The sequence below is a fragment of the Triturus cristatus genome, chromosome 1_2 (assembly GCF_964204655.1).
Source record: "Triturus cristatus chromosome 1_2, aTriCri1.1, whole genome shotgun sequence".
In the NCBI taxonomy this organism is placed as follows: domain Eukaryota; kingdom Metazoa; phylum Chordata; class Amphibia; order Caudata; family Salamandridae; genus Triturus; species Triturus cristatus.
The window spans coordinates 1,013,001,838-1,013,027,211 of NC_140580.1; the positions used below are offsets into that span (position 1 = coordinate 1,013,001,838).

At 44.2% G+C, this 25,374-nt stretch overlaps 1 protein-coding gene across 1 annotated transcript in view; it reads right to left on the bottom strand.

The window, feature by feature from the left end:
* Nucleotides 1–25,374, bottom strand: part of WHRN (whirlin) — an 822,559-nt gene that overhangs the window by 181,342 nt on the left and 615,843 nt on the right. Inside the window, exons 4-5 of the mRNA XM_085611878.1 lie at nucleotides 9,439–9,644; nucleotides 7,319–7,352 (exon numbers count right to left, since the gene is read on the bottom strand). Coding sequence (XP_085468004.1) covers nucleotides 7,319–7,352; nucleotides 9,439–9,644 — 240 coding nt within the window. The remainder of the gene's footprint in view (nucleotides 1–7,318; nucleotides 7,353–9,438; nucleotides 9,645–25,374) is intronic.

The following is a 25,374-nucleotide window of genomic DNA, read 5'->3' on the forward strand; positions in this document are numbered from 1 at the left end:
CATTTTCAAACTCCACTCCAAAGAATGCATAGACTAGAGGACAGACTGAAAGTACTAGAAGGACCAGTCAATGAGTGAGGTGTGTCACATCTATCTGTTTGTGTCTTATACAGTCAGCAAATTATTGAAATCAAACACAGGCTATGGGCGGCCATACACCAGCAAGCAAACAGTGTGATGTAAAACAGTTACCCCACCTACAAAACATTAACAACATTGCATGTAACATAGAAAAATATATTTAATTTACCCTAACAAAAACTAAACCCACAAAAGCTGACCCACCCACCTCCCTAACCCCAACCACTGTCCACAGTAGAAAAAAGTCAAACGCCAAACGAGTAAAGAACAGGAATTAAAAAAGGGGCAGTGACAGGGACTAACTGGTGGGGCGGGACTGGAGGAGGACACGCATCTGGCGCATCTCGTCCTCTAAATGGGCGACGCGGCCTCTAAGGCCGCGGCAGTTGCAGCCACAGTGGGGGGGGGGCACCGGAGATGACACGGTGGCGGCGGGCAGCCGCCAGGCGGTAGCGCCGTACCGCTGGAGGGCGGTGGCTGGGGCCCGGGGCACTGGAGGAGGCTTCAATAGCTGCTGCAGTCTCCTCCTCCTCCTCGGCTAGGACCACCAGCCACCGGTATTCATGCTGGATTGCCTTCAGCTTCCGGCACCGTGCCTTGGCAGCCAACTCCTTCCGGTTGAGTTTCGGAGTTGCTGTGTATCAAAAAGAAAAAAACAAGACAATTGTAAAATATAGTCTTAATAAAACAGTAGGACAAGGTAATTATTTATACACATAGTGGCATGGTAGAGTAGCACTATTAAATAAAGCACAGTAGTACATAACATTTTAAATGGCGCCCGTCCTTCTTCCTTCCACCTGTCTTACACTTTTTAGTTGAACAGTGCACCAGGTGCTCTTCTCCATAAAACTTTCAAAGCGGACTTGAAATCAGATAGATGAGGCCATTGGTTACTCAATACTCCGGCTCCTAGTCCTATACCAATTAAAGGGAATTCTAGTCTTCTAGTTCACTCTTCAAACGTCCCCAAGAACTCATACTTACTTACGACATCGGATAGCATCCGACTGCTAAAAAGGGTGGGGGTCCCGTGGGGACAATTAATTAGGATGATGCGCCCGGCACAGTGGCGGGCGCACCCTGTTTTTTTAAATTTAAATTCTGGTTGGCTTTGCTGAAAGCAATGCTAAAATGTTGTGCTGCTTTTCCAAGCACAACATGACGGGCCCCGCACGGAGCCTGTCACGTTTTGCTTTGAAAGTCGGGGGGGTACCATAGCATCGGTAGGTACCCTCCATGGGGGCCCCCAAGCATACTCTGCAATGTGTGCATGCCTTTCCGTGGCGGACGGCAATGCCGCCACGCAAAGGCATTCCAAAATGCAGATTATATGGCTGGCGGTGTGGTGAGAGAGACACCACCGCCATATTGAACCCTTTTCCGCCTGGACATGTCTGAATATTTTCTACAGGGATGGCGGGAGGTTGCCCCTGCGGTGACGGCAGTGAATTCCAGCCGGCCCGGCGGGGGCAATACGTCCACCATCCTAATGGGGCCCTAAGTCACAACTGTACAGTATACATATACATACAGTACACCCTTGCAGTGAGTGTGCTGTCAAGTTCAACAATAGTTAAAGATTATGAATCTAACTTACCACCGCCTGCCACTGGTGCTGCCACTCCCCCTACCGCTCCGTTGCTATCTGCAACTGCCGCATCCTCGCCCTCGGCGTCGCCTTCGCTGGCCCCAGCAATGGTGGTCGGTAGTGCGCCTAGAAAACATTACACATTTATTAGGCGTCATATACACCTCCCCCCTATTGATCAGTAGCAAGGTTGAAAAATGAGTTAATACTAACATACATCACTAGTACAAATCAGGTAGTAGTAGAGTAGACACTAATAGTTATATGATCATTGTAGCCTTTGCTTGATTAGCCCTAGCCATGCACATGTGACGTTACCTTTACCTTGCAGCTTCTTAAGACACCTTTGAGCCCACATGACCTGCCTCACACTGCTACTGTCTAGTCTACGTGCTGCGTACAAGCGGTCAACAAACATTAACAAGCCACTTTTTTAGGAACAACTGGTGTACTACTGTTACTGTTAGTCCATATTGCTTATCCATAGATGCTACACTTTTTGAGAAATGCTTGCAAGTTGCAATATACTAACGCACACCATTTCTTTTTTCGCATTACAGACGCAAGATTCCCTTCTACGAACCAGAGCTTCTGAACGATGCACCAACTACCAGTACTAGGTTCTTCTGAGGTGAGGGGTCCCTTCACTCACATCTTCATTTATAAATGTATATAAACTAAATTGCTATGGGATGGTGGTGCTGCCTTCCACCACTGTTCAGTTATCATGATTTAATTCCCAACTGTATAAGTGTAACAATGTATATTGTTTTAATGTTATTGATTTGCCGGTTGGTGCTGCTAAGAAAACAGTGTACAGACCTTCTCAAATTGAAATAAACATTTTAAACTTACATAGACTTCGTGGTATTTGGTGTGGAGTGGACTAAGTTACACGAGTGAGCAAATTAAAGTAAGGGTGTGCATGTGAATTGCTTCCACGACAGAGGTTGGGTGTGTTATGTTCTGGGTTGTCTACTTGTTGGGTATCTTGGGGGGAGGGTTCCGAGACCTAATAGGTATGACAAGATAGTACTATAGTCAAGCAGTGGAATTGTGGTGGGTGCGGAATTTCTGATTGAGGTGTGCAAGGAAGGTCCAACCTCCATCACCAACATCCTATTTTCTGGTGCAAATGTATGTGCAAGATCCCTACAACAGTGGTATGTCCTATAGGGTATCATATCAAAATATTAAGAAATCTGGTAGGGCTGTTGCTGTGAATTTTCAAAGCCTCAACATCAATAAGAGTAAAAGTAGTACAAGACAACGACCCAATGGATTGTACGAGCTACTGGTGAATATGAGTTTTATATTACAACCTTTCACAAAGAGTGGCACTGGGCAAGACTAGCTACTACAGTACAGACAGACTGATAGTATGTAGTAGTACTCAGTCATCATAGCGGAGGCAGGGATTAGATTTTTGAAACCGTACAGATCGAAGGATAATTGGTGGTAAAAAAATAGCATTTGGAAACACACTATAGTTCGGGAGAAATGGGGCAGTAAAAGTTATGGAATAGGAAATATTATTAAAAACAAGAAGACTTACTGGGGCCAGCAGAGGAGCCCTCAGCGGTGTCCTCCTGGTGGTGTTCCTGTCCCACCGACTGCCCAGTCCCTGTCGGTCTGCCCCTGGGTGCTGATGGACAGGAAAGATATAAGAAAGAGACAAACATTGATGGATGGTGTCAAACAAATACAATATTTTTCAATAATGGTCAAAAAACACTTATGTAAACAACAATTGCAATAACTACATTGACCGATCTCATCTGGTCAACATGTAATATCGGGGGATTCGCAGTTCGACTACTTAAGTTACTATTTATCAACAGTAATCCAGTCTTCCATTCTGATTCCAGAAAACTAAGTTACAACTAAGCCTAAGTAGTAGTACAACGTACCACCCAACCTAGCCCACCTATTCCAGGCATGCCAATTGTACATTAAGTATGCATTTCCACTGTATTCCTCAACAATGTGTATGGTCCAATCATGGAGGACACATGAACATGACTACATTTTTTGTCTACACCAAATTTCGGTTTGATTGATGCTGATCTGCTACTGCTAAGTAACTGCTAAGCCTACCTCCACTCATTGAACAAACTAGAAAAGGTTCTAAAGACTGCCGTACTAGCAGCACGTCACGTAACTGAGTGAGGGGGGGCATCACGCATACCACTAACCAATTAGAAGGTCCTTACAAAGTACCTAAACCTAAGTATCAATCCGCCCCTATCTATTAGTGACAGGACAAAGTAAGGAGTGGACGTGAGTCACTGTAGCATTACGTAACTTAATTTCTCTAAAATAAACTCGTAAAGAATCACGCTAAGCAAGCGCAAACGCAAAGCTGCAAACAAGTAAGATTAGTAGTAGCGCAGAAGAGCACCTGTGTCATAATCACAGAAGACTTTTAAACGTTATTAACCTGGAATGTATTGTAAGCAGCAACATTCTAGCTGGTTGGAAGGAAAAAAAGATATTCGCAATATATAACATAGAGCAGAAGAACAGACACAAAGTTGTAATAATTAAATAGGTACTCACCAAGCCCCGGGACCTCCACTCCTAGCAGGTCCAGCAGGTCCTGCTCACGGTCCAGGATGTCGGACCACCGGTGCGTCAGCTGTGCCTGGGTGCGCCGGACCCCAGAGATGTGCGACACTGCCCGGCGCACCTTCCCCCACCGCTGCTGACGCTCCCGGAGGCCGTACCCGGACCCAGGCCTGCCACCTGCTGCCAGGGTTGAGGGGAGGTAGCGCTGCACAAAGAAAATGAGTGCAGCCAACTCCACCTCCCCAAATAAGGCCCGTGCCTGCACCCCTTGTGGGCGCCGCCTTCCACATGGAAGGCGGTCGCGGCTCTGGCTGCGGCGAGCCCTACCCTTTGACATGGTTCTGGGGATGAGAGACGGGGTGGGAAAGAAAAGGTAATAAAATTAAAAAAGTAAGGAAATAAATAGGCAATAGAAAGAGTGAAAAAGTAGCTAAAAAACAAAACAAAAGAAGACAAAAACCAAAAATATAGAAGCAGGAAAATAGTTAGAGAAATAATAAGTAATAAAGATCCAAAAAAAGTGGCTATAAACAAAGGATTGAAAAGATTTAGGGAGGATTGAAAATCAGGCCCCAGAACCATGCAATAGAGTGAAAAACAAGATGGCCGCGCCCATTGCGACCACGTGCGCAAGTTCGCGCGATATTTTCTCCCCGAGCAAGCATAAAGCAACGCGATCAAGTAAAAGCGGTCGCGAACAGGAAATATCGACCGCGAACAGGCGCGAACATGCATTGCGCGACCCGGAACAGGAAGTAAGCATCGCGAGAGGGCGGGACAAGGGAAAACAAGATGGCCGCGCCCGTGAGCAACCGCATGGGTAAGTTGGCGACCCGCGATCACGCAAAAAATACCGCGAACAGGCGGCAAAAAAACTTCCGCGTCTTCGCGATATTTCCGGCGTGTTTGCGGAGATTTTCTGCATTTTCGCGATAATTTGCGAAAGTTAATTTCGCAAAGTCCGCCCACCCCTAGTTTAGACCCTGTTTTGAAGAAAAGACTGTAACCATTTTAGTGCCATTCCGGTCACTCCGACCTCCCGCAGTCTATGTATCATGAGATGATGATTGACAGTGTCGAAGGCCGCACTGAGGTCCAATAGGATAAGAGCAGCGCAGCCTCCATTGTCAAGAGTCTTCCTGATTTCCTCTACTGCAGCCAAAATAGCAGTCTCAGTGCCTTGTTGGGGTCTAAATCCAGTCTGCATAGGGTGCAGACGGTTGTTGTCTTCCAAGAAGGCTGATAAAATCGAGTTGACAGTCTTCTCTGCTAGCTTACTAATTCCTGGTAGTAAAGAGACGGGCCGGTAGTTTCCCCAGTTATCTGGATCCAATTTTTTTTTTTTCTTCAAGTGCTTTCACCCTAGCATGTTTCCATTGCGGTGGCACGATCCCGGTTTTGAGTGAAGTATTTATACAATCAAGTATAACTGGTGACACCGCCTCCGAGATTTTATGGAGGATAGTGGGGGGGCGGGATCTAAGGGGGAACCTGATTTAAGCTCTCTGAGCAGCTTTTGTAAAGTGTTGAGGTCCATCAGATCGAATTCTTCCAGGAAGATGGGGATGTCGGGAGTGATTATATCACTAGGGGCAGGCCTTTGTTGGGCAGGGATAGGGGGAAAGGAATCATAAATAGTTTGAATCTTTTCTGAGAAGAAAACAGCAATTTGATCACACCACAATTGAGCATTGTAGGAGCCATTAAGGGAAGCAGGGGGGGTAAGAAGGGAGTTGCCAATTTTAAAAGTCTCACACTGAGAATTTGCCAATGACATTTTTCCCTGATAGTAAAGGGCTTGAGTTTTTTTAATTTCATTTTCATACATTTTTATCGCTTCACAGTACTTTATTTTGCTAGCAGCGGAGAAGTCCTTCCTCCAACTTCTTTTGTGCCTTTTGCATGTCTGTTTTAGCTGGTGTAGTTTTAGGGAGTACCAGGGATTTTTTTTTGCTCCCATCTTTTCAGAGATTTGCTTTTTAGGGAGAACACAATTACGTGCATGCTCGAGCCAATTATTAAGGTTATCTGTAGCAACAATGGGGTTAGGATGGGATGTGAGAAGAGTATTTTTAAGATTGTTGGTCAGTGCATCCAAAGGAAGTTTCGATCACCTGCGAACAACATTGGTGGTTCTGACAGTAAGCGGGTTAACATCTGGTAAGGTCAAGTTAAAAGGGAGTAAGAAGTGGTCAGACCACGAAATGGGGACAGCATCCTTAACCGCAAGGTTATTTATATTAGAAAAAATAGGGTCCAGCAAGTGCCGACTCAGTACTGTGACGGGCTCTGAAGCCATTTTGAGAAGAGTCCAGGATTGCATTTTTCTCTATAAACTCTGTCAGAATAGTGTTGACATGGGATTCAGTAGCCTTGGCTAGGAAAGGGAGCTGAGAAATGGGGCGATAATTACCCGGTTCAGATGTTTCTAACGATACTTTCTTCAAAAGAGGTGTCACTTTAGCGTGCTTCCAGGCTGATGGTATAAGCGCGGAGGTCAGAGAAAGATTAATCAGTTCCCTGGCCACTGGAAAAATGGGGTTGTGAAATTGACAGAATTGAGCTGGTCTCAAAGAGCCTGATTTGATTTTCAAGCAGAGAGACTCAGTCTCAATAAGGGATAGTTGGGGGAAGGAACACGGTGTTTTATCCGTGATGGGTCCACTGTCCTTATGCCCTTCCCTCTGGTCAATATTGGTAGTGACCGGGGGAAAGCTTTTATAAATGTTATCTACCTTGTGTACAAAATATCCAGCCAATTCGTCGCACTGATTATTAGAATTGACAGGTGAGTCAGCTTCCAAGTTTGCACATTTCATAACTTTAAGAAGGGAAAAAATCACTTTGGGGGAATTGTTGCTCTTTGAAATTTTACCAGCGATATACTCCGCTCTGGCTCTCCGGACCAGCTTATGGTATGCTTTAATGGATTCACGGTTAACTTATTTATACATAAGATAAAAGGAGACAGACCAAGTAAGGAATAAAAGTAGACAGCAGAAGAATGGGTGCAAAGCAGAAGAGTGAACAAGCAATATATTCAGCATTCTAATCTACTTCAGAGTATTATGGTCTTACCTTTGATGTTCCCTCTGCGGCATCCCGGGTCATCCTGGAAAAAATAGCAGTATGATTAGCACCAGGAATGCATCATTTCAGGCTCTCAGCAGAAAATCTAATCAATTCATAAGTGATGCTAGAAAGTGTGCTCTCCCGGTCATGCCAGTTCTACGACAAAACAATGCAGAGGACCCTTGAATGCCGAGGGAAACTAATTTAAATGCTCTATACTGGACCATTCATTTCAACTGTGAGGTGATGCTAAACCCAACTGATACTGGGATTCTGGAATAGGCTATTCTTTGCCAGTAGCGCAGTCTTTGGCTTGGATGCAAATCAGTTTGAGAGTAGGTCAAAGAGGAAAGTAACTATGGTCCAGAGACAGGGAATGCAGTTCTGCAGACACTTACAAGAAAAGATGGGAAGGAACACTAGGGTTCTCAAGCTTGTCCCATAGAGTTGAACCAGGTCACTCCCATCCATGAAGGGAGGTGGACATGGATATTCAGTACCTAGGGCAATCGATGTAAAGACGGTTTCATCCACAGAGAAGGGGGGCATGGAGGGTCACTATCAATGGCCAAACTGTGATCTAAGGTCACAGATTTAAAGGCGCTTGACAGCACAGAGAATCATTATAGTGGGCCATAGGTATAAGGCCTTTTAAACTCTCAGAAGGGGGTATGGCGGTTCATTGCCTCCGACACAAATTTTAAAGACCTCTGTAGAAGAGAAGGGACATGAAGGCTGCTTATCTAGAGCCACTCGTGCAAAGATGCGTTGACCTACAGAGGAATCAGGCACTTAGGTTCAATATTGTGGGCCACTGATGTAAAGACACTTGCGGACATTAAAGAGAATAGGCAGGAAATGGCATGAATTTGGACTATAGATATAATGGCTCTTTATTCGACAGAGGGAAGCATGAATACTTAACATATGATCACTTTTGTAAAGGCTCAAACATAGTGGAGAGGAAATAGGAAGGTCCAACACACAGGGCCACAGGTGTAAAGAATCTTCCATGCACATAGGAAAAATGTGGAGGGACAACATGTAGGGTCAGAGATACAAGAAATTTACCCAAGGATTCGAGAAGGTATGAGAATTCAAAAGCCAAAAATGTTAAGATTCTTCCACTTACCACCATGAGGGGGCATATGAGCTCAGCACCTAGGGCTACTGATGTAAAGACTACAAGTGTAGAGTGAGTCATATATGAGACAGCTCTGCCATGCTTGATGGAGGGGGCATCCATGCCCATCATCTGGGGCCACCCATGTAAAGCCTTCTTTACATTTGGAAGAGAATGGCCATAGAGATGCTCCATTTCGGCTCACGCATTTAGAATCGTTCACCTTCTGAGAAGCTGAGACTAGCATAGATTAAGGTAGCCTCACCATTTGTCTGACCATAGCACAGACTGCGATAGTCCATCGACATGGAATCTCTTTGCCATTTTGATACAGGCATTTTATGGAACCATTCTTTCGATGTGAGAGCACACAATTTCGGACGTTCCTCATCTGACACAAGAACAGTATGAGGAAGGCTCCTTCCCTGTATGACACTAAGTGATGGAAGGAGGCTCCCCTGGCTACCACTAGCTCAGACAGGGGGGGTCCAAGCACCAATCTGTCACAACTAGTCACTGAGGGAGTCGTTCTCCGTGTGACAAAGACTGAAGGAGTCTCTCTCTATTTGACACCAGCACATGCATGTGCCCCTGGAACAACCTGAATGCTTTTTCCTACCTGACATTGAATAGCACAGACCGAAAGTGCCCTAACAACAGACTACAGGAGAACGTGTGAAAAGTCAAGGCCCTTGAGCTAGATTGTGCATCCTAGTGCTGCTATCAGTTTCCCTACCAGGGTGTTCTTTATTGTTACAGAGAGTGTTTTGGGGATGGTGTCCCCAAGTGTTGCCTGGAATGTCCTTATAACAGCCTAGTCTAGTCTGGTGGTAATTTAAGTGTTCTTGCAATGGTGTAGACTACTACTTCCATTGAAGCCATGTGATGGTGTGACTTACCACCACTGTGATGGTCTGGCCTAGTGCTGTTGTGTCATTGCATACTCCCTCTCAGAGCTCCTACTGTACAGTGATGCTCTGATAAACGAGACAGACATACTCACCCTGCAGATGAAATCACCGCCGTCTCCCCAATCTGAGAGCTCGGAATCCACTTGGTCTCATCCACAGTGGTGCGCGCATGCGGAAGGCGCCCGACGTCCTTCACCGTCATCATCAGATGTCGCGAAGACTTGAGGATCTTCACTGCCTCATCGTGAGGGATGATGACGAAGCTTTGCCCGTTGACCTCCAAGATCTGATCCCCAACCTAAATGAGAAAGGAAACAGACCTTAATCGTGGTATTGTGTGTGTTATGTTTTAGTATTTTAACTGCCCAATCAGGAGTGGTTTCAAAACAAAATATACAAGAACTACATAATTCAAACATACAATGGATAACATGTCCAACTGGGGCCCCTTGGGGCTCTGGCCATAAAAAACAACATGAGCTTAGCAATCATGAGATATTTCCAGAGTAGTACATTGACACTTGAGGATGAGAACAAAGGGCAAAAAAATAATGATACATCTGTGTCTGTATGTACAGGCATGCTAGTCTATAGGTAGACAACGGGATTTCCTGGGAGGATGACACCTATGAAAGGCTGGTGAGCACAGTCAGTCAAATTTCGTTTCTGCACAGCCCAAGCCATAGATCCTTTTTTGCCTAAGGCTAGTGTATGCATGACATCCCTCACACTTTGAGGGAAGCTGTGAGATCCTGCCCATGTTCTACTTTTTCCTAATCTGCTCTGATGTTTTTTTCTTCTATGAAATCATCAGTCTGTGATGTCCAGAAGGTGGTCCATATTTTAATCTAGTCATTGGGTGCACAGAAACTGTACCTTCACACATAATGACCGGTGGCTACTTTCATCTCACCAACAGGCTATGAGGTAACTGAAGCTAGCTGTTGATTTCATAGTGAAGATATACAGGCTTTTGTACTCTGGGAAAAGTTCTAAAGACTCCTTCATAGAAAATCTGTGAACCCACTCTTAACACCATTCTGCAGGATGTGTGTGTATGTTTAATGTGTAGGTGTTTAAATAGCTCAGGAACAATGGAGCATTGTGAAATTTAGTGTGTGGATCCTGCGTGCTACGTTTGTGTGTAACTTGTCTGTGTGTATGGTGGACGTTCTCCTTTAACATGCCTTTGTGGGAGTGACACGAGTCGACACCCTTTGTAGGGCTCCCACTTGTGGAGCCCTGTAGCCGATGGGAAGGGTAGATGAATCCACATTTGTATCATGCCAGGTATTTATCCTTCTAAAGAACAAAGGACTGCCCCCCAAAAGCTTGGCTGCGTGACAGATCCCCCTCCATACCCTATGTTCCAGCTACCCCATTTGGGTCCCAATAACGAAGTGGCTGACTTAGGTCGTAGGGGGAAGGAAGAATAACACTCAGGCCCAGAATAAACAGGTCTAAATCTGCATGCTTACTCTCCAGTCGAAGGACTAGTTTGCTCCCATTTGCCACCTGCTCTGAATAGATGGCCAATGACAGCAGAGGAGCTCTTGGGAAGGGCTCATCTGTTCTTGCAGCCTGAGCCTAATTTCCAGGATGAAAAATCCGGCCAGGTGTTCTCATACTTGGGAAATCCGAGTGTGGGAACACCAGGCCAGACATAATTGGATGGAGCAGTAGCCCACCTGGGGATACCACTCCACCTAAGTTGTTATTGGGGCATTGGCATGTCTGTGCTCTGCCTTGATGAATATAATGCCCAATTGCCTCATCCTTCGTCCAACTCTGTGAGCGGTCTAGAAATGGAAAGATCACCAGTCAAGAAGCATGACCTATCTGTATTGGAATACACACCCTGTGCTCAGTTGGTGGTACTCCCCCATGAGTTTGGAGAAGCCTCGGAAAAAGTGTCCTTCTCTGACTTGTTGGAGTTATGGATTTTAAACTGACAACTTTTGTTTGACCATTTTGTCAGCCAGCTAATGTCCCCCTGAACTGGATAAGAGCTGGCCTTTGTAGATCTATCTTACTGTATTTGACTAGACTTCAGAATAAGATTTGGAGCACCAACACAGAGAGATGTCAGGGCAGTAAACATCATGTTGCTGTTTTCTTCCAAGTCTGGGAAGAGACCTCTAAACCTAGGATCTTGAGAAGACTTCCTGTTGTACTCTGCTTGGAAGAATATTCTACATTGAAGACGAGAGGTGCTCCTTCGCAATGAGAGCAAGTGCAAGGCCCATCTGACTGATCCCTGTCTGGCGTAAAACGTGAGGGGCACTGTCTGGCATGGAGCCCTAAGGTTTATGAGTTGAGTTGGATGTAGCTGAACCAAGGACACATTTGTGAAGACCCCTGTCATCAGGGAGTCAAACTTGCTCCTGGACCATTAAAGGATTGTGTTCGGCGATGAGCCAGCACTGCCCCATTACAGGCCTTGATTTATGGGATCCAATATGGATCCAATATAAAAACAAATTCCATCTGAATTTGGCACAGGAGTTTTCCTACTGCTTTTGGTATTTAGCATGTGTGATTCTGCATATACCCCCGGCTATGATGTACGAGTCTGCTGATATTCTAGTCTAAAGGGGCGGTATGACTGTCCACCTAAATTTTATTGATCAGCAGTAACAGGTGGAATCTATTCTGCTCAGTGGAAGCTTCAGGTCCCATGAATACCTTCCCCAGTGCATTCCAACCATGAACATCTGGCTTTGGGCTTCTTTAAATTGCTGGTAGGTTCTTGGATAAATGCTCTGAAACCTAATAGTCTGCCCTATCGGGCATCCTGGGCCCTGAAAAATAAAGCAAAGGATAGCAATATTGCTGAACAATGGACACATGTGTAACAATTTTGTATCACCTTTAGTCACTGAGAAACACGGTGAACAGGAAAGACCTGAGACTGCAACATTTCCCAAGATTTCTAAATTCTGTCAAGCTCGTTCCCATAAGGTAACAATGCCCAGAGACTTCAATCTTATCTTGTTTATATAAAATTGTTTGGGATTGTATATTTAAAGGGAGGGGGGGAATAGGGCCACTAGTTCTCAAAGTTGTAAATATTTTGCATTGTATTTTACTTGCTTGAAAATGAATACACATGTATTTTAATTTGCCAGTCCTGATTAGTCATTTGATTTTAGATTGTGTGGTAGGTTTCACGACTTTATCTCAAATGTGTCGCCCTCTCATAGGGTAAACCTTGGCTGCTCGACTGAGATTCCCTTGAATACTCAAGAGTAAAATGGGAGGCCTTTGGTCTTTCAAATGCACGGCAGTAGCACTTGAAGCTTCTGCTCCGGGCACCGGTGCAAAACAAAGGTACTTTCCACTGATACTGCCACATAAATAATGACCACGACAGCGTGTGGACTTCTTCTGATAGAGGTGTGAAAAGTGTATATCTTTGTGAAGCTTTGATATGTAATAACTTTATCCAACTATACGGTGGGAAAATCTACCTTTAAAAAAAAAGTTTTTGTGGGGTACCATAAAAATGCTTTTGCTGTGGGAGAACTCTCTTTTTGTGCTGCTTTTTCTTCAGTGAAACCTATCTGTTGGTTTATTTCCACACTAGTTTCCTTCTAAAATTTCCCCCGATTTAGTTCATGTCACACCTCAAGTAAATAGTTTTGCTCCTCTAACACTTATGGCTCTGTAAGAAGGTTCATATCCCTTTGCAACACCTCCTTAATCCCTTCTCGATTGGCCCTAAAATAATTCCTTGTTGTTTATACGAGCACCTCCAGTTAAGATGCCCAGTTCACTGAAGTCCACACTCCCATACCAGCGCCCCAGGTACATCCTGGTTCTTTAAGATTTTCCTTGAATAAGAGGCTTCTTGTAAGAAGGAAATCTACTGTCACTTGGGATCTGTTGCACTGAAGATAAAGGGATCTCAGATCACTGGCGGCCCTCGCGGGGCAGCAGCTACAGCCTGTGCTGCACCTCTCCACTGCAGGGCATCACAGTAGTTTTGTAGGCCACCATCTCCGTTCTAGTCCGAGGGTGCGCTCGGGAAAAGAGGCAACAGGATATTTTATTTTACCTTTCTGTGGGCCCGATTCACAAAGTGCCTCTGCAGTCATGGCGGGGACCCTGCATTCGTAGCAGCGGCCCGCACTCATGACGGGACCTTCGCAATAAGAAACAGCGTTGCGCGGGTACCCCTATGAGTCCAGGGTTCCCACCAAGAGTAAGGGGCCTCTGCCATGAATGCAGAGCCTGTTTGTGAATTGGGCCCTGGGTGTCTCTAGACATGTTGAACTGCTTCATCTCACATTCTTGTGGCAGACTAGGCCTTTTGCAGGTTTTCTAAGGAGTACTAATGTTTGCCGATTAGCAGTAAGAGAGATGCTGGTATTAGTATCTGAAAGGCTGCCTCTGCCCTCCCACCCACTGGGCTGTTTAACCTGTGACTGCCTACCAGAGAACAAGCACTGGCAAAGCCAATAGGTCTTGCATAGGCAAGAGCTATTTGCTTTGCCAATGTCTTTTAGCCATATTGTACACCCGCGAGGCAGCATGACTAAAAGTTAGTGGCATGGAGGAGAGTGGAGTAGAGTGTTGTAGAGTAGAGTTGAGTAGACAGGTGAAGAGTGAGGCAGATGTTGCAGAGTGGAGTGGAAAGTCTTTGACTAAAGTGTCATGCAATGAATGTCGTGGAATGGAGTGGAAGGGCACATAGTGGAGGGGCATAGAGTTCAGGGGGCATAGAGTGCAGGGGCGTAGAGTACAGGGAGCGTAGAGTGCAGGGAGCGTAGAGTGCAGGGAGCGAAGAGTGTAGAGGATGGAGAGTGCAGGGGCAGAGAGTGGAGTAAAGTATTGTGGAGTGATGTAGAATGGAGGGGCATTGAGTGGTGTACAGTAGAGGGGCATAGAGTGCCTTATTGTACAGTGGAGTTAAGTCGTTGAATGGAGTGGAGAAGAGTGACCTAGAGGGAAGTGGCATAGAGTGGAGTTGCATAAAGTGGCATAGAGTGTCATAGAGTGGAGTGGCACTGGTGCAGAGTGGAGTGGTGCAGAGGAGAGTGGACTAGTATACAGTGGAGTGTACTAGCGTAGAGTGGTAAAGTGTCAGAGTTGAGTGGTGCAGCGTGGAGTAAAGTGTCATGGAGTGCCTTAGAGAGGAGTAGAGTGGCATAGAGTGTTGTAGAGTGAAGTGGTGTACAGTGGAGTGGATTGCCATAGAGAGGTGATTCGTACAGTGGAGTAAGTGCCTAGAGTGAAATGGCCTACAGTGGAGTGGAGTGTCATTGACAGGAGTGGAGTAGTGTGTTGTAGAGTGGAGTGTCATAGAGTGCAGTGGCTTAGAGTGGAGTGGCTCAAAGTGGAGTATGCATGGTGTGTTAGCACACTGCCATTACAGACAACACTTTTAAACTGAAGTGACCATCACATTTGCATATACAGTTTTCCCGATAAAACTATACAGTGCACAAACGATAATGTGTAGAAATGGCATCACGTAGTGTACTTATTTGTTTTAATTGTATTAACATATGTTGTTTCTACCACACTGTAGTTCTGCTTTCCTAATTCTTATATCCTCGCAAATTTTGAAAAATTTGCACAGTTCATTTACAGACATTAAAAAATATGGTGTGCTAGAAAAAAACTTTTCTTTCCCAGTACCCTGAAAGATTGTCACGTAAATCATTTCACTTTGAAGTCAGAGAATAAAAGTAAACACCAGGGTCCCTTGGAATACAGAGCCTGCCAGTTGACCTCTGTCTTTGAAAGCACTGCAATTATGACAAGATAAGAACAAAATGGAACAGCCTGTTTACAGAGAGCGCAACCACTTGTGGAAGAATAAAAAGAATGATGGTGATCAGACTATGCTCCATGGAAGGGACAAATACATTCTGGACACCCTAAAACAAAGAAAGGAGGAAAATAGAAAGCCAGAAACTGTGAGTTACAAACCACAAAGCCAATGGTAAGCAATGGGTGAAATGAATTCCCAGGGAAGCTTTCAGAATGCCCACCTGTCAGGTAGGCTTCGACCTAAATAGCAGGTATCCAGAAACTAAATTTACTTTGCGTTTCACAACTCTGCGCTTTGGTGCTAGAATATATGGTACAATAATGTGTTCATTCTTTTTCAACCAATGCCACATTGCCTTGTGGTGCTTATAGTTTTGCTTTTAACAGTTTCATCATGAACGCAAAACTCCAATATTCAATGTGCTGTGGACTAACATGACAGAATTGGCCACTTGTCAACTACGTTTTAAACTTTTAAAAAATAGACTGTGCCATTTCAAAAAAAGGGCCTGTTTCACATGTCAATCCAAACGTCAACTATGCACACATATTTTGTGAGGGCTCACGCTTTCACTCACATCATGCATTAAAACAAGCATTAGTAATGTGAATGTTTTTTGTCTTATTTTGGTGGAAAGTTTCATATTGAGCTTCAAAACACCATAAAGGTACTGCGTATTGTAGCAGCCCAACCTTCCATTCCACATGAAATAAGGTAATGACAGGGTGGCCATTGCAGAAGTGTCAGAACATGATTATCTCACACATAAAGGATAGATACAGCACAGATAACCAACACACTGAAGAGGAAGGGAGAGAGGTTAATGACTGTTGTACGATTCCCATACAGTCAAAACTCTTATGGAAAAAACATACATTTGTGTACTTTTATAGGATGACGAACACGCATCTACCCACTGTGGTATGTTTCATCAGTGGGTTCCATATCTCGCACTAGGAAACATTCAAGAGTAGAGTAGCACTGTTCTCCATTTGTACAGTTTCCTATAATGGGTTTCTTAGTTTGGGTGAAGTTATGTCACTTATGTCAACATTTATGTTCTGCCTTTTTTAAACTGTCAGACCTTTATTAAAATTGTATGTTGGAGAGCTAACGTGTTGTTTATTGGTGTCTCCTTACCTCAGGATTTAAAACTGGAGGGCCGGGCAATTGGTCCTGTTTTTCTTTTCCATCATCGTGCTTTGGTGCTCGAATATTGCCACTGGGACCAGGCATCTTCCCTATATAGGTATTTCATTCACATAGAATATTGTGAGACAACCCCTGTTTCATAGGGCGTATTCACTAGCCTCATACAAGGCGTGGGTGGGGTAAGGGGAGATTGTGCAAATTTCTTCCGGCCACACATGTAGAGGCCCTGCATAGTGCTTTTAGAAACGCTATCTATATGTGGCACATGTTTTGCAGGGCCAGTCCCTGTAATCTTAGTCTGCACTATGAAACAAGCCATGGCCATGCTGCCAAGCCACCCTCATAGCTGAGTGGGAGGGAAAGAGGGAACTCATAGGCCTTGAGAGTGCAATCCACACATCCAACAACAAAGCATCTCCTGCCTTGCTACCGACGCTAATAGGGCAGTTGTAGTAAAGCAGTGGCGGCCGGCTATCATAGCTTTGAGCAGTCCCATCTTTATTACATCTTGTCTGAAAAGCAGCACCACGGGGGCTAAGGAAAACAGTACTTAGCTCATCCTGGACCTACTCCCCTACTGCAAGCATTGCTGACTAATGCTTTATTTATAGCTGAGGTATAAACATGACCATAAAAAGTTTACTTTGGATGGTTTCACTTTAGTACCTTAGATTATATCATAGAGCTGAGTGGACTTTATTAGAATTAGTCGACTGCGGCCTTAGTGCAGTGACAGTTTTATTAATGACTGAAGAGACAATTCAGTTGTTTTGTTCTCCTGTATTAAGCCTTTATTTTGAAAGGAGGAACAACAGTATGGTCTTTTACACCCCACAGGTGAGTCTGCTGAGCAGTGTGCATCTTGAACTGGATCACTTGAAGGACTTCTGAAATCTGACAATCATGGAAATGGAGGCACACAAAAGAAAAGTAATCACCTAGGGTCATGATGTTTGGTCAACCATGAAAGCTGGATTTAAAACCAATTCCAATCCTGGATGCGTATCATGTTTTCCCCCTTCTGCCCTGAAGACAATTTTATTAGTGATCAAAGAAGCAAGTCAGTTGTCTTATGCTTACTATACAAGGCCTTATTTGCAGGTATAGATAAAGAAACATTATTGCTAATTAACCATGAAAGAAAATGGGCTTTTGGTTGTCTTGAGTGTGAGCTCTGGGCAAGCAACAGCCACTATCCTTGTCAGGGTGAGGCACAAGCCAACACTGAATTAACCTGTGCTCAAGCCTCTGGTAGCTTGGCACAGATCAGTCAGGGTTCACTTAGAGGGAATGTGTAAAGTATTGGTGCAACACATCAAACAGTAATAAAGTGAAAACACCACACAAAAAGGATCCCACATCAGGTTAGAAACAGAGTGTTCCTTAATAAATAAAACAAGACCAAAACAACAATCCAATCAGTAGAACTGGAGATATGAAATTTTAAAGATTTGAGTGAAAATAGCACCAACAAACATGATTACCTGTGATTATCTGGTCGCACTGGACCAGGACTAAGGTCTGCTGAACAAAGCACCTTAAATCCTGGTATGAAGCGCATTGCAAGGATCCACGTTGAAGATGTGTTGCGCAGTCAAACCGATGTGTCAGTTCTGAGATGGAGTGCGGCTGCGATGTGAGGCCCTGCGTCGTTGCCGAGGATCCTGCAAATGAGGGCTTGCGATGTGAAGTCTAGCGTCAAGGATGCGTTGCGTAGCTGGGGCGCGGGATCGGTTCCAAGGAGCTGCAAGGCTGTAATATGGAGTCCGACATCATCATTGAGGCCGCCTTTGATGAGGGATGAGAGGGCATGTTTAGATGATGCATTGCACAGCGCCGGTTCTGAAGAGGTTGCGGGGGCGATGCGGGTCTTTACATTCACGCAGCAGCAGTGATGCATTGGTTCGGTTTGGGGTTGCACCGTGCAGAAGAGGAGATGCATCAGTTCCACTGGATCCACAAAGGCTGTCAGAGGAACTTAAGCTCACTTTCAATGGTCCAGGACTGGGATGGCACAACTTGGCTGGGTAGACTTATGAATGGCAGAATCCAGGTGCATGGTTGTTGGAAGACTGTTGTGTTTCTGAGGCTTCAGATCAGGAGGCCACACAACTAGCATTTGGATTCACTCTGGGGTTCTGAGCTCAAGACATGAAAGTCCAGTCCTTCTTACCCAGGCAAAAGTACAGCAGGTCAGCACAGAAGGGCAGCGGTCCATCAGAGCAGCAGTCCAGCAGACTGACAGTCCTTTCTGCAGCACAGCAATCCTCCTTTCTGGCAGAGTATCCACAGGTCCAGAAGTGTACTGAAGTGCTGGTATCTGAGGTCCAGAATGTATACCTAGTTGTGCCTTTGAGGTAGGGATAAGCTTAAGGAGGCATGCCGTCGACATGCACACATGTCCTGCCTTCCTGGCCTTGGCTCCAAACTAACTACAGGGGGTATGCAGCTCTTTGTGTGGAGGCAGGACACAGCCTAATAAAGTGTAAGTGGGGCTATGCCCAGCTCCTCCCTCCCATCCTGCCAGTGATGGCCCACTCAAGCACTCCTAAGCTCCCCATTGTGTGTGACTGTCTAGGAGGAATACACAAAGCCGAACTGTGAACTACACCCAGTCATATGAGCCTGAGACAGGCGGCAGGCAAAATGCTAACTTTCCAAAGTGGCATTTTCAAAATTGTAATTTAAAATCTGGCTTCACCATAAGTTAGGATTTGTTATCACAATTCCAAAAACACCACACATGAAATGGTTACCTGTTCTCATTTGGAAATTACAGCTCATTGAATAGGATAAGGTAACTCCAGTGCTATCCTATTGGAAAGGTAGGCCTTGCAGTAATGAAAAACGAATTTAAGACTTTTTTTTATAAAAAGACATGTAAACATTAAAAGTACATGTCCTGCTTTTCAAATACATTGAATACTGCCCTCTAGGATGTTCAGGGCCTGCTCTAGGGGTGCCTTACATGTATTAAAAGGAAGGTTTGGGCCTGGCAAAGATCTATTTTGAAACCTGCACACACACAGCCTGCAATGGCAGGCCTGAGACAAGTTTAAAGTGCTGCTTAAGTGGCTGGCACAATCAGTGCTGCAGGCCAACTAGTAGCATTTAACTTATAGACCCTGGGCACAGGTAGCCCACCTCAGTAGGGACTTACACGTAAACTAAATAAGCCAAATGGGTATAAGCCAATTCTGTTATAACAACCAGAAGTAACCTGGGTCAAAAGATCAGAGCCTAATAGTGTAGTGAACAACATATAAAGAGAGAAAAAGCACATGTGAGTGATACCATCGATGTTGAATCCCATCAGCCACTGTGAATAGCGGTTATCATCATGTAGGATATAAAACTAAGTGTAACGAAACATGGCCATACTGATCTGCATATTGTGCTACTCCTTATAGAGCCAAGAATAACTACTGTGTTTACTTATTGAGAGCCAGCCAATCACATCTCTTTACATTAGATAATTACTCGTATTGAGACGCAATTACGAACATTCAGGGACTTTCATACAGATTGCTGATTTTAAGCATCAACAAGTACTTTTGACACAGTACGTAGCATTCTTACATTACATGACTCTGGATGACTCTTCATCCCACCCGAGATTGAGAAGGTTCTCACTACTGACACGACACTCCATATACCAGGAGTCTTTGCAGACGCTGACGATTGCGTCATCCAGACGCGCATCTATTTTTGAGCGCCATACACGTACGTCGGTGCCTCCCCGTCCAGCTCACTTCACCCGGAGGTACCGACGGAAAGGTAAGTGCCCCATAGACGCGCCGTCTCTTTTTCTAAATTCTTTTGTGCAAATTCTTTTGTTAAAACTTTATTTATGACATTTGAATACCGCCTCAGTATGCTGCCCTGTATGTGATAACTCGTCTCAGTTTGCCCTCGAGACATATCCATTGGCGCATCAATAGGCCGTGATATTCACACGTACGCCGCCGCTACTGGGCTTTTTAATACTCACAGTTCAGACAACTATAGTCCTTTACCAGTCGGTTTGTTTCTGGCCATGTTCCTATCGTTTAGGTAAAAGTATGGAGATTACATTTTATTCACTGAGACCAGCAACTCTTGCTAGGCATATATATCACTGCATCCGTTTGTTCTAATACAGAGCGGGGCCTCGTTCATCTGAGCGGATGCCAGGTGGGGTGAGGCGTGACCCCCTACATTGAGGGGTAAGCTGGAACACCGATTAATTGTACTAATTGGTGCCTCTCATTTCGACAATCAAGTTGTTTTATTACAAATGTCTGTCATATCACAGTTAGTTTAACCGACAACGAGAGCCTTAAGTATGTAAATAGTATCTACATATTAATTTTGAGCAAAAGCCTGTGAACCACGTTGTTGATCTTCATTGTTGTTTTCCAGTAACTTCCTGGTGTTGACAATCCTTTTTCTGTTTTCAGGATTTGTTACTTACTCCACGTATAGTCGGGAGTGTTTCAATACTACCACGCAAGTAGGTCGTATCTTTTCCTTTTCCTTTTCACTGTTTGGATTACCACATCATTTAGCAGTAGCATAAAGAATCGGTCCTGACGAAAGCCAGATTGATATTCAATCACGATGGCTGAAACATGTAGACCACCTTTGGGACAATAGCAGTTATTTTTTCAAACTGCTTCCTGCACTGTTTTTAACTACATCACTCGGTCAGTCATGAATAAAATTGTGGGACTGACTCAGTAGTTGTTTTTAACATTTGCACTCACTTCTGTTTGTTTTTGCACTGCTTCTAAACCATTAGCCACCTTCAACTCATTGGTAGCGACATCATAATATACCAGGGCAAGAGAATCTTATGAACCTGTTTGCTTTTCCCTGGTTCCACACACTACACATATCTCTAACACAAGAGTAGTGTGTATGGACGAATCCTACATGATGATAACCGCTATTCACAGTGGCTGATGGGATTCAACATCGATGGTATCACTCACATGTGCTTTTTCTCTCTTTATATGTTGTTCACTACACTATTAGGCTCTGATCTTTTGACCCAGGTTACTTCTGGTTGTTATAACATGTAAGGTTTAGGGATTAGTAACCCCTGGGTCATTAAATATTTCCCTTCGGCCCTCCCCCAAAATTTATTGTTACCAGTATATTGAGCAGCTACGGCTGCGGGCTGTCTTTTTTCTTGATCTCTGCAAAGAAGATTGATCACTTTTTATCTCTACCTACTCTGTCTGTAACTTTAGTTGAACATGGCCGCACAAACTGGACTTGCATTTGATGATAGTGTCTTACAGACCATCCTTGCAGAGAATCCAAGCATACTAAATACCATCTCTGAAACAACACCTAACATTCCGAGTGATTGGCCCACTTTACTCAATCTTAAACGTACACATTCACGCACGACCATCCACGGGGCCATCATGACTGAATATTTACGAGAGAACTGCGCTCCCACTGGTTTACTAGTGACGAATGCACCACGCTTGTTCCTCACCGACAAGCCCTTCATGAAAGACTGGTCCTTGATCGCGTGGCGATGCACGTGAGACTGGTTAATACTGATTATTAACACAGCCAAGAAAATAGCAGACGCTATCCTGATTGAGATACAACTCCTAGAAGGCCAAATCAAAACGACAATCACTAACACTCTTTTCAAAAAGAATTTGGAAGAGACGAACAAGTCTAACAAAGAGTATAAAGACTCAATCCTTTTGACAAAGATCGATAAATTTAAAAAAGATCTTGCACGCTTTTCCCATGAAAATGTATACCCTTATACTAAAGAAGGGTACAAACCTCCCGAATTCAACAGGAAAGGCAAACGCATGGGTTCAAATTACTCTTCCTCAGGCTCAGATGCATACTCTAGTGACTCTGAGGCATCTTCATTTGACAACCAACAAGGCAGAGGTACATCTACCTCCTTTAGAAGGAATCGCAGGAGAGGTAGATTTGGACCCTCTCAATACCAAGGACCTTGGTGGCCACCAGCCCCATGGCAATATCCATTTACACAATATCCACATTCTATACCACCATTCCAACCCCATCCTCCATTTCTTGACCAGCCTTTTTTAGGACAAAGTCGTGGGAGAAATCGAGACAGGAGAAAAGGGCGGACACAGGTCCATTGGGAACAAGACCCTCAACAACCACCGAACACCAGGAGCAGGACAGGTCTAGCACAACCAAGTACCAGCACCAACCAGACGACCTAGTGGTCAATCTGAGTGCTCGTTCTCTTAATAAAGACGAACTCACAGTTCTCAACCGAGGACTCGGCTTTGTACCAACCAACATAGGAGACTCTTTTGCCATCAGATGTGAATTGGCACGTTTTTTCAGAAAAATCCGACTACACTTTTTCTTTAAAGATAGCAATGTGGAACTAACTGAACCACAGTTAAACAACACCGGTTTGAAACCACCGTCTAGTTTCAATCCTCCTCTACATCAAGTACCTAACCAAGTACTTACGTTTGAGAAAGCTGTCTTAGAAGACATAAACAGCCTACAAGATTGCTATGCCAAACCCTATCAGAACTTACCTTCAAGAGAGAAGAAAGCTCTTTCTACTCTGGCCAATGATACCACCATTACAATAAAACCTGCCGACAAAGGAGGTGCTATTGTTATTCAAGATACAACAGCCTACCGTGAAGAATGTTTAAGACAGTTAAACAATACCACGGCTTACCGGCAGTTATCTCTGGACCCAACCATGAGATTATCCAACGAAATTTAACATTTGGTTGAAGAGGCGAAAGCTGAAGGTTGGATTACTGCCAATGAAGCAGATTTTCTGACAACTAGATTCCCCATTGTGCCCTATTTGTACACCGTGCCAAAAATTCACAAAACACAAAGACCTCCACCAGGACGCCCCATAATATCAGGAATAGGCTCCCTGCTGGAACCTCTGTCTACATTTGTAGACTTTTTCTTAAAACCATTAGTCAAGAAGATGCCCACCTATCTTCAAGACACAAAGGACGTCCTGAGACTGCTAACAGCAACATAATTTGATGTAGACCAAGATTACATTGTGTCTTTTGACATTGAGTCACTTTATACAGCCATTCCCCAACTTGAGACACTTGAAGCAATACGCACATTATTAGAAACCAGTCTCTAGGATTCAGAAATCATGACACCAATACCCTTTGTCATGGAATGTGCAAGATTGGCAATGACCGAAAAAAATTTCAAGTTCGAAGACAAACTATACCTCCAAGTGTCAGGAACTTCGATGGGGAGTATTTTTGCCCCCTCGTTAGCCAATCTTTATGTGCACATGTTCGAAGAGAACCACATACTCAATTCCACAAATCCCTTTCGAGATCAAATTAGAGTGTGGAAACGCTATATCGATGACATTTTTGTCATCTTTAGAGGCACCACCCTACAGGTCGCAGAACTCTATGACTGGTTGAACAACCAAAATCCATTTCTCAAGTTCACCATAGAATACAGCAAAGAAAAATTATCTTTCTTGGATATTCAAATCTATCCCATAGATGGTGGATTAGGTTGTGAGCTATACACGAAACCTATGGCTCGAAATTCATTGCTCACTTTTCAGAGTTTCCATCCCAGAGCATTACGAGAGAATTTGCCGGTAGGACAGTTTTTGCGACTACGCAGAAACTGTTCGGACACACACAATTTCCAGAAACATGCTCACAATTTATCGATCCAATTACAAAAACGTCAGTATCCCTCACATCTTGTGAAGAAGGCTATGAAGAGAGCACTCAATAACAATCGAGATGCCTTATTGGAGCCTCCTGTAATCAAGACACCACTACAGAGGCTTACCTTCGTACACACTTTCTGTACCCAGATGAACAACATACAAAGAACTATACATAGACATTGGTCCATTCTCAATATCGGGAAAGGTACCCTTCCCAGTCCCCTTTTTGCGTATAAGAGAGGAACCAACCTACGAGATACTCTCGTACACACTCGACCCAAAACCATCCAGTCTGTTAGGACAAACACTTTATGGGACTTACCGAAGGTACAAGGACATTTTCCCTGTGGTACTTGTACTGTCTGTCCCCAGACTGCCCCAACCAAAGAAATTGATATTGGGACACAGAGACCTTGGGTTTTAACTAAACATACCAATTGTAACTCTGAACGAGTCATATATATGATCACTTGCCCTTGTTCGTTGAGGTACGTAGGAATGACGACTCGTAAAATCAAACTTCGCATAAATGAACACAAGAGCACCATCCGGTGTCATAAGCAAGCGACTAAACTGACTCAACACTTCCTCACTTTCAAACACAAACCAGAAGAACTTCAATGGACGGTGTTAGAGCAGCCGTTTATTCCTCCACATGTCAGTGACATTGCCCGATTCCTTTTCAGGAAAGAACAGAAATGGATTTATTCACTTCACAGTGATATACAAGGGATTAACGATGATATACCGTGGACTAGCCTTTAATACCCGGAAGGACCATTTTTCCACTTGGTGCTTGGTTGTCAACAGCACTGAATGTACTATTTCTAGTTTATTAATTTTTCCCACCCCCCCTGACAAATTTCGAGGGAAACGTACATTCAACAGACACCACACGACAACATACACCCCAGTTATAGTTGTAAAACTAAGTGTAACGAAACATGGCCATACTGATCTGCATATTGTGCTACTCCTTATAGAGCCAAGAATAACTACTGTGTTTACTTATTGAGAGCCAGCCAATCACATCTCTTTACATTAGATAATTACTCGTATTGAGACGCAATTACGAACATTCAGGGACTTTCATACAGATTGCTGATTTTAAGCATCAACAAGTACTTTTTTTTTTTTTTTGAAAAACCTTTATTGACATGTCAATCAAGAACAAGTATGGGCCTACAACTCCCCGGGGCCGGCCGCTAAGCAATCAGAGCAACAAAGATCAAATGTAAACACAGGCAGCACCTCGGGGAGCAGAATCTTCATGCTAATACTGTGAACAGCGCAGGTAGGACACCAGGAGAAAAAAGGTTTTCATTTTACAATGGAACAAGACAGAAGGATCAGGTGCCGAACAATTTCCCAACAGCGATAAAAGGTATGCAGAGTAATAGACGT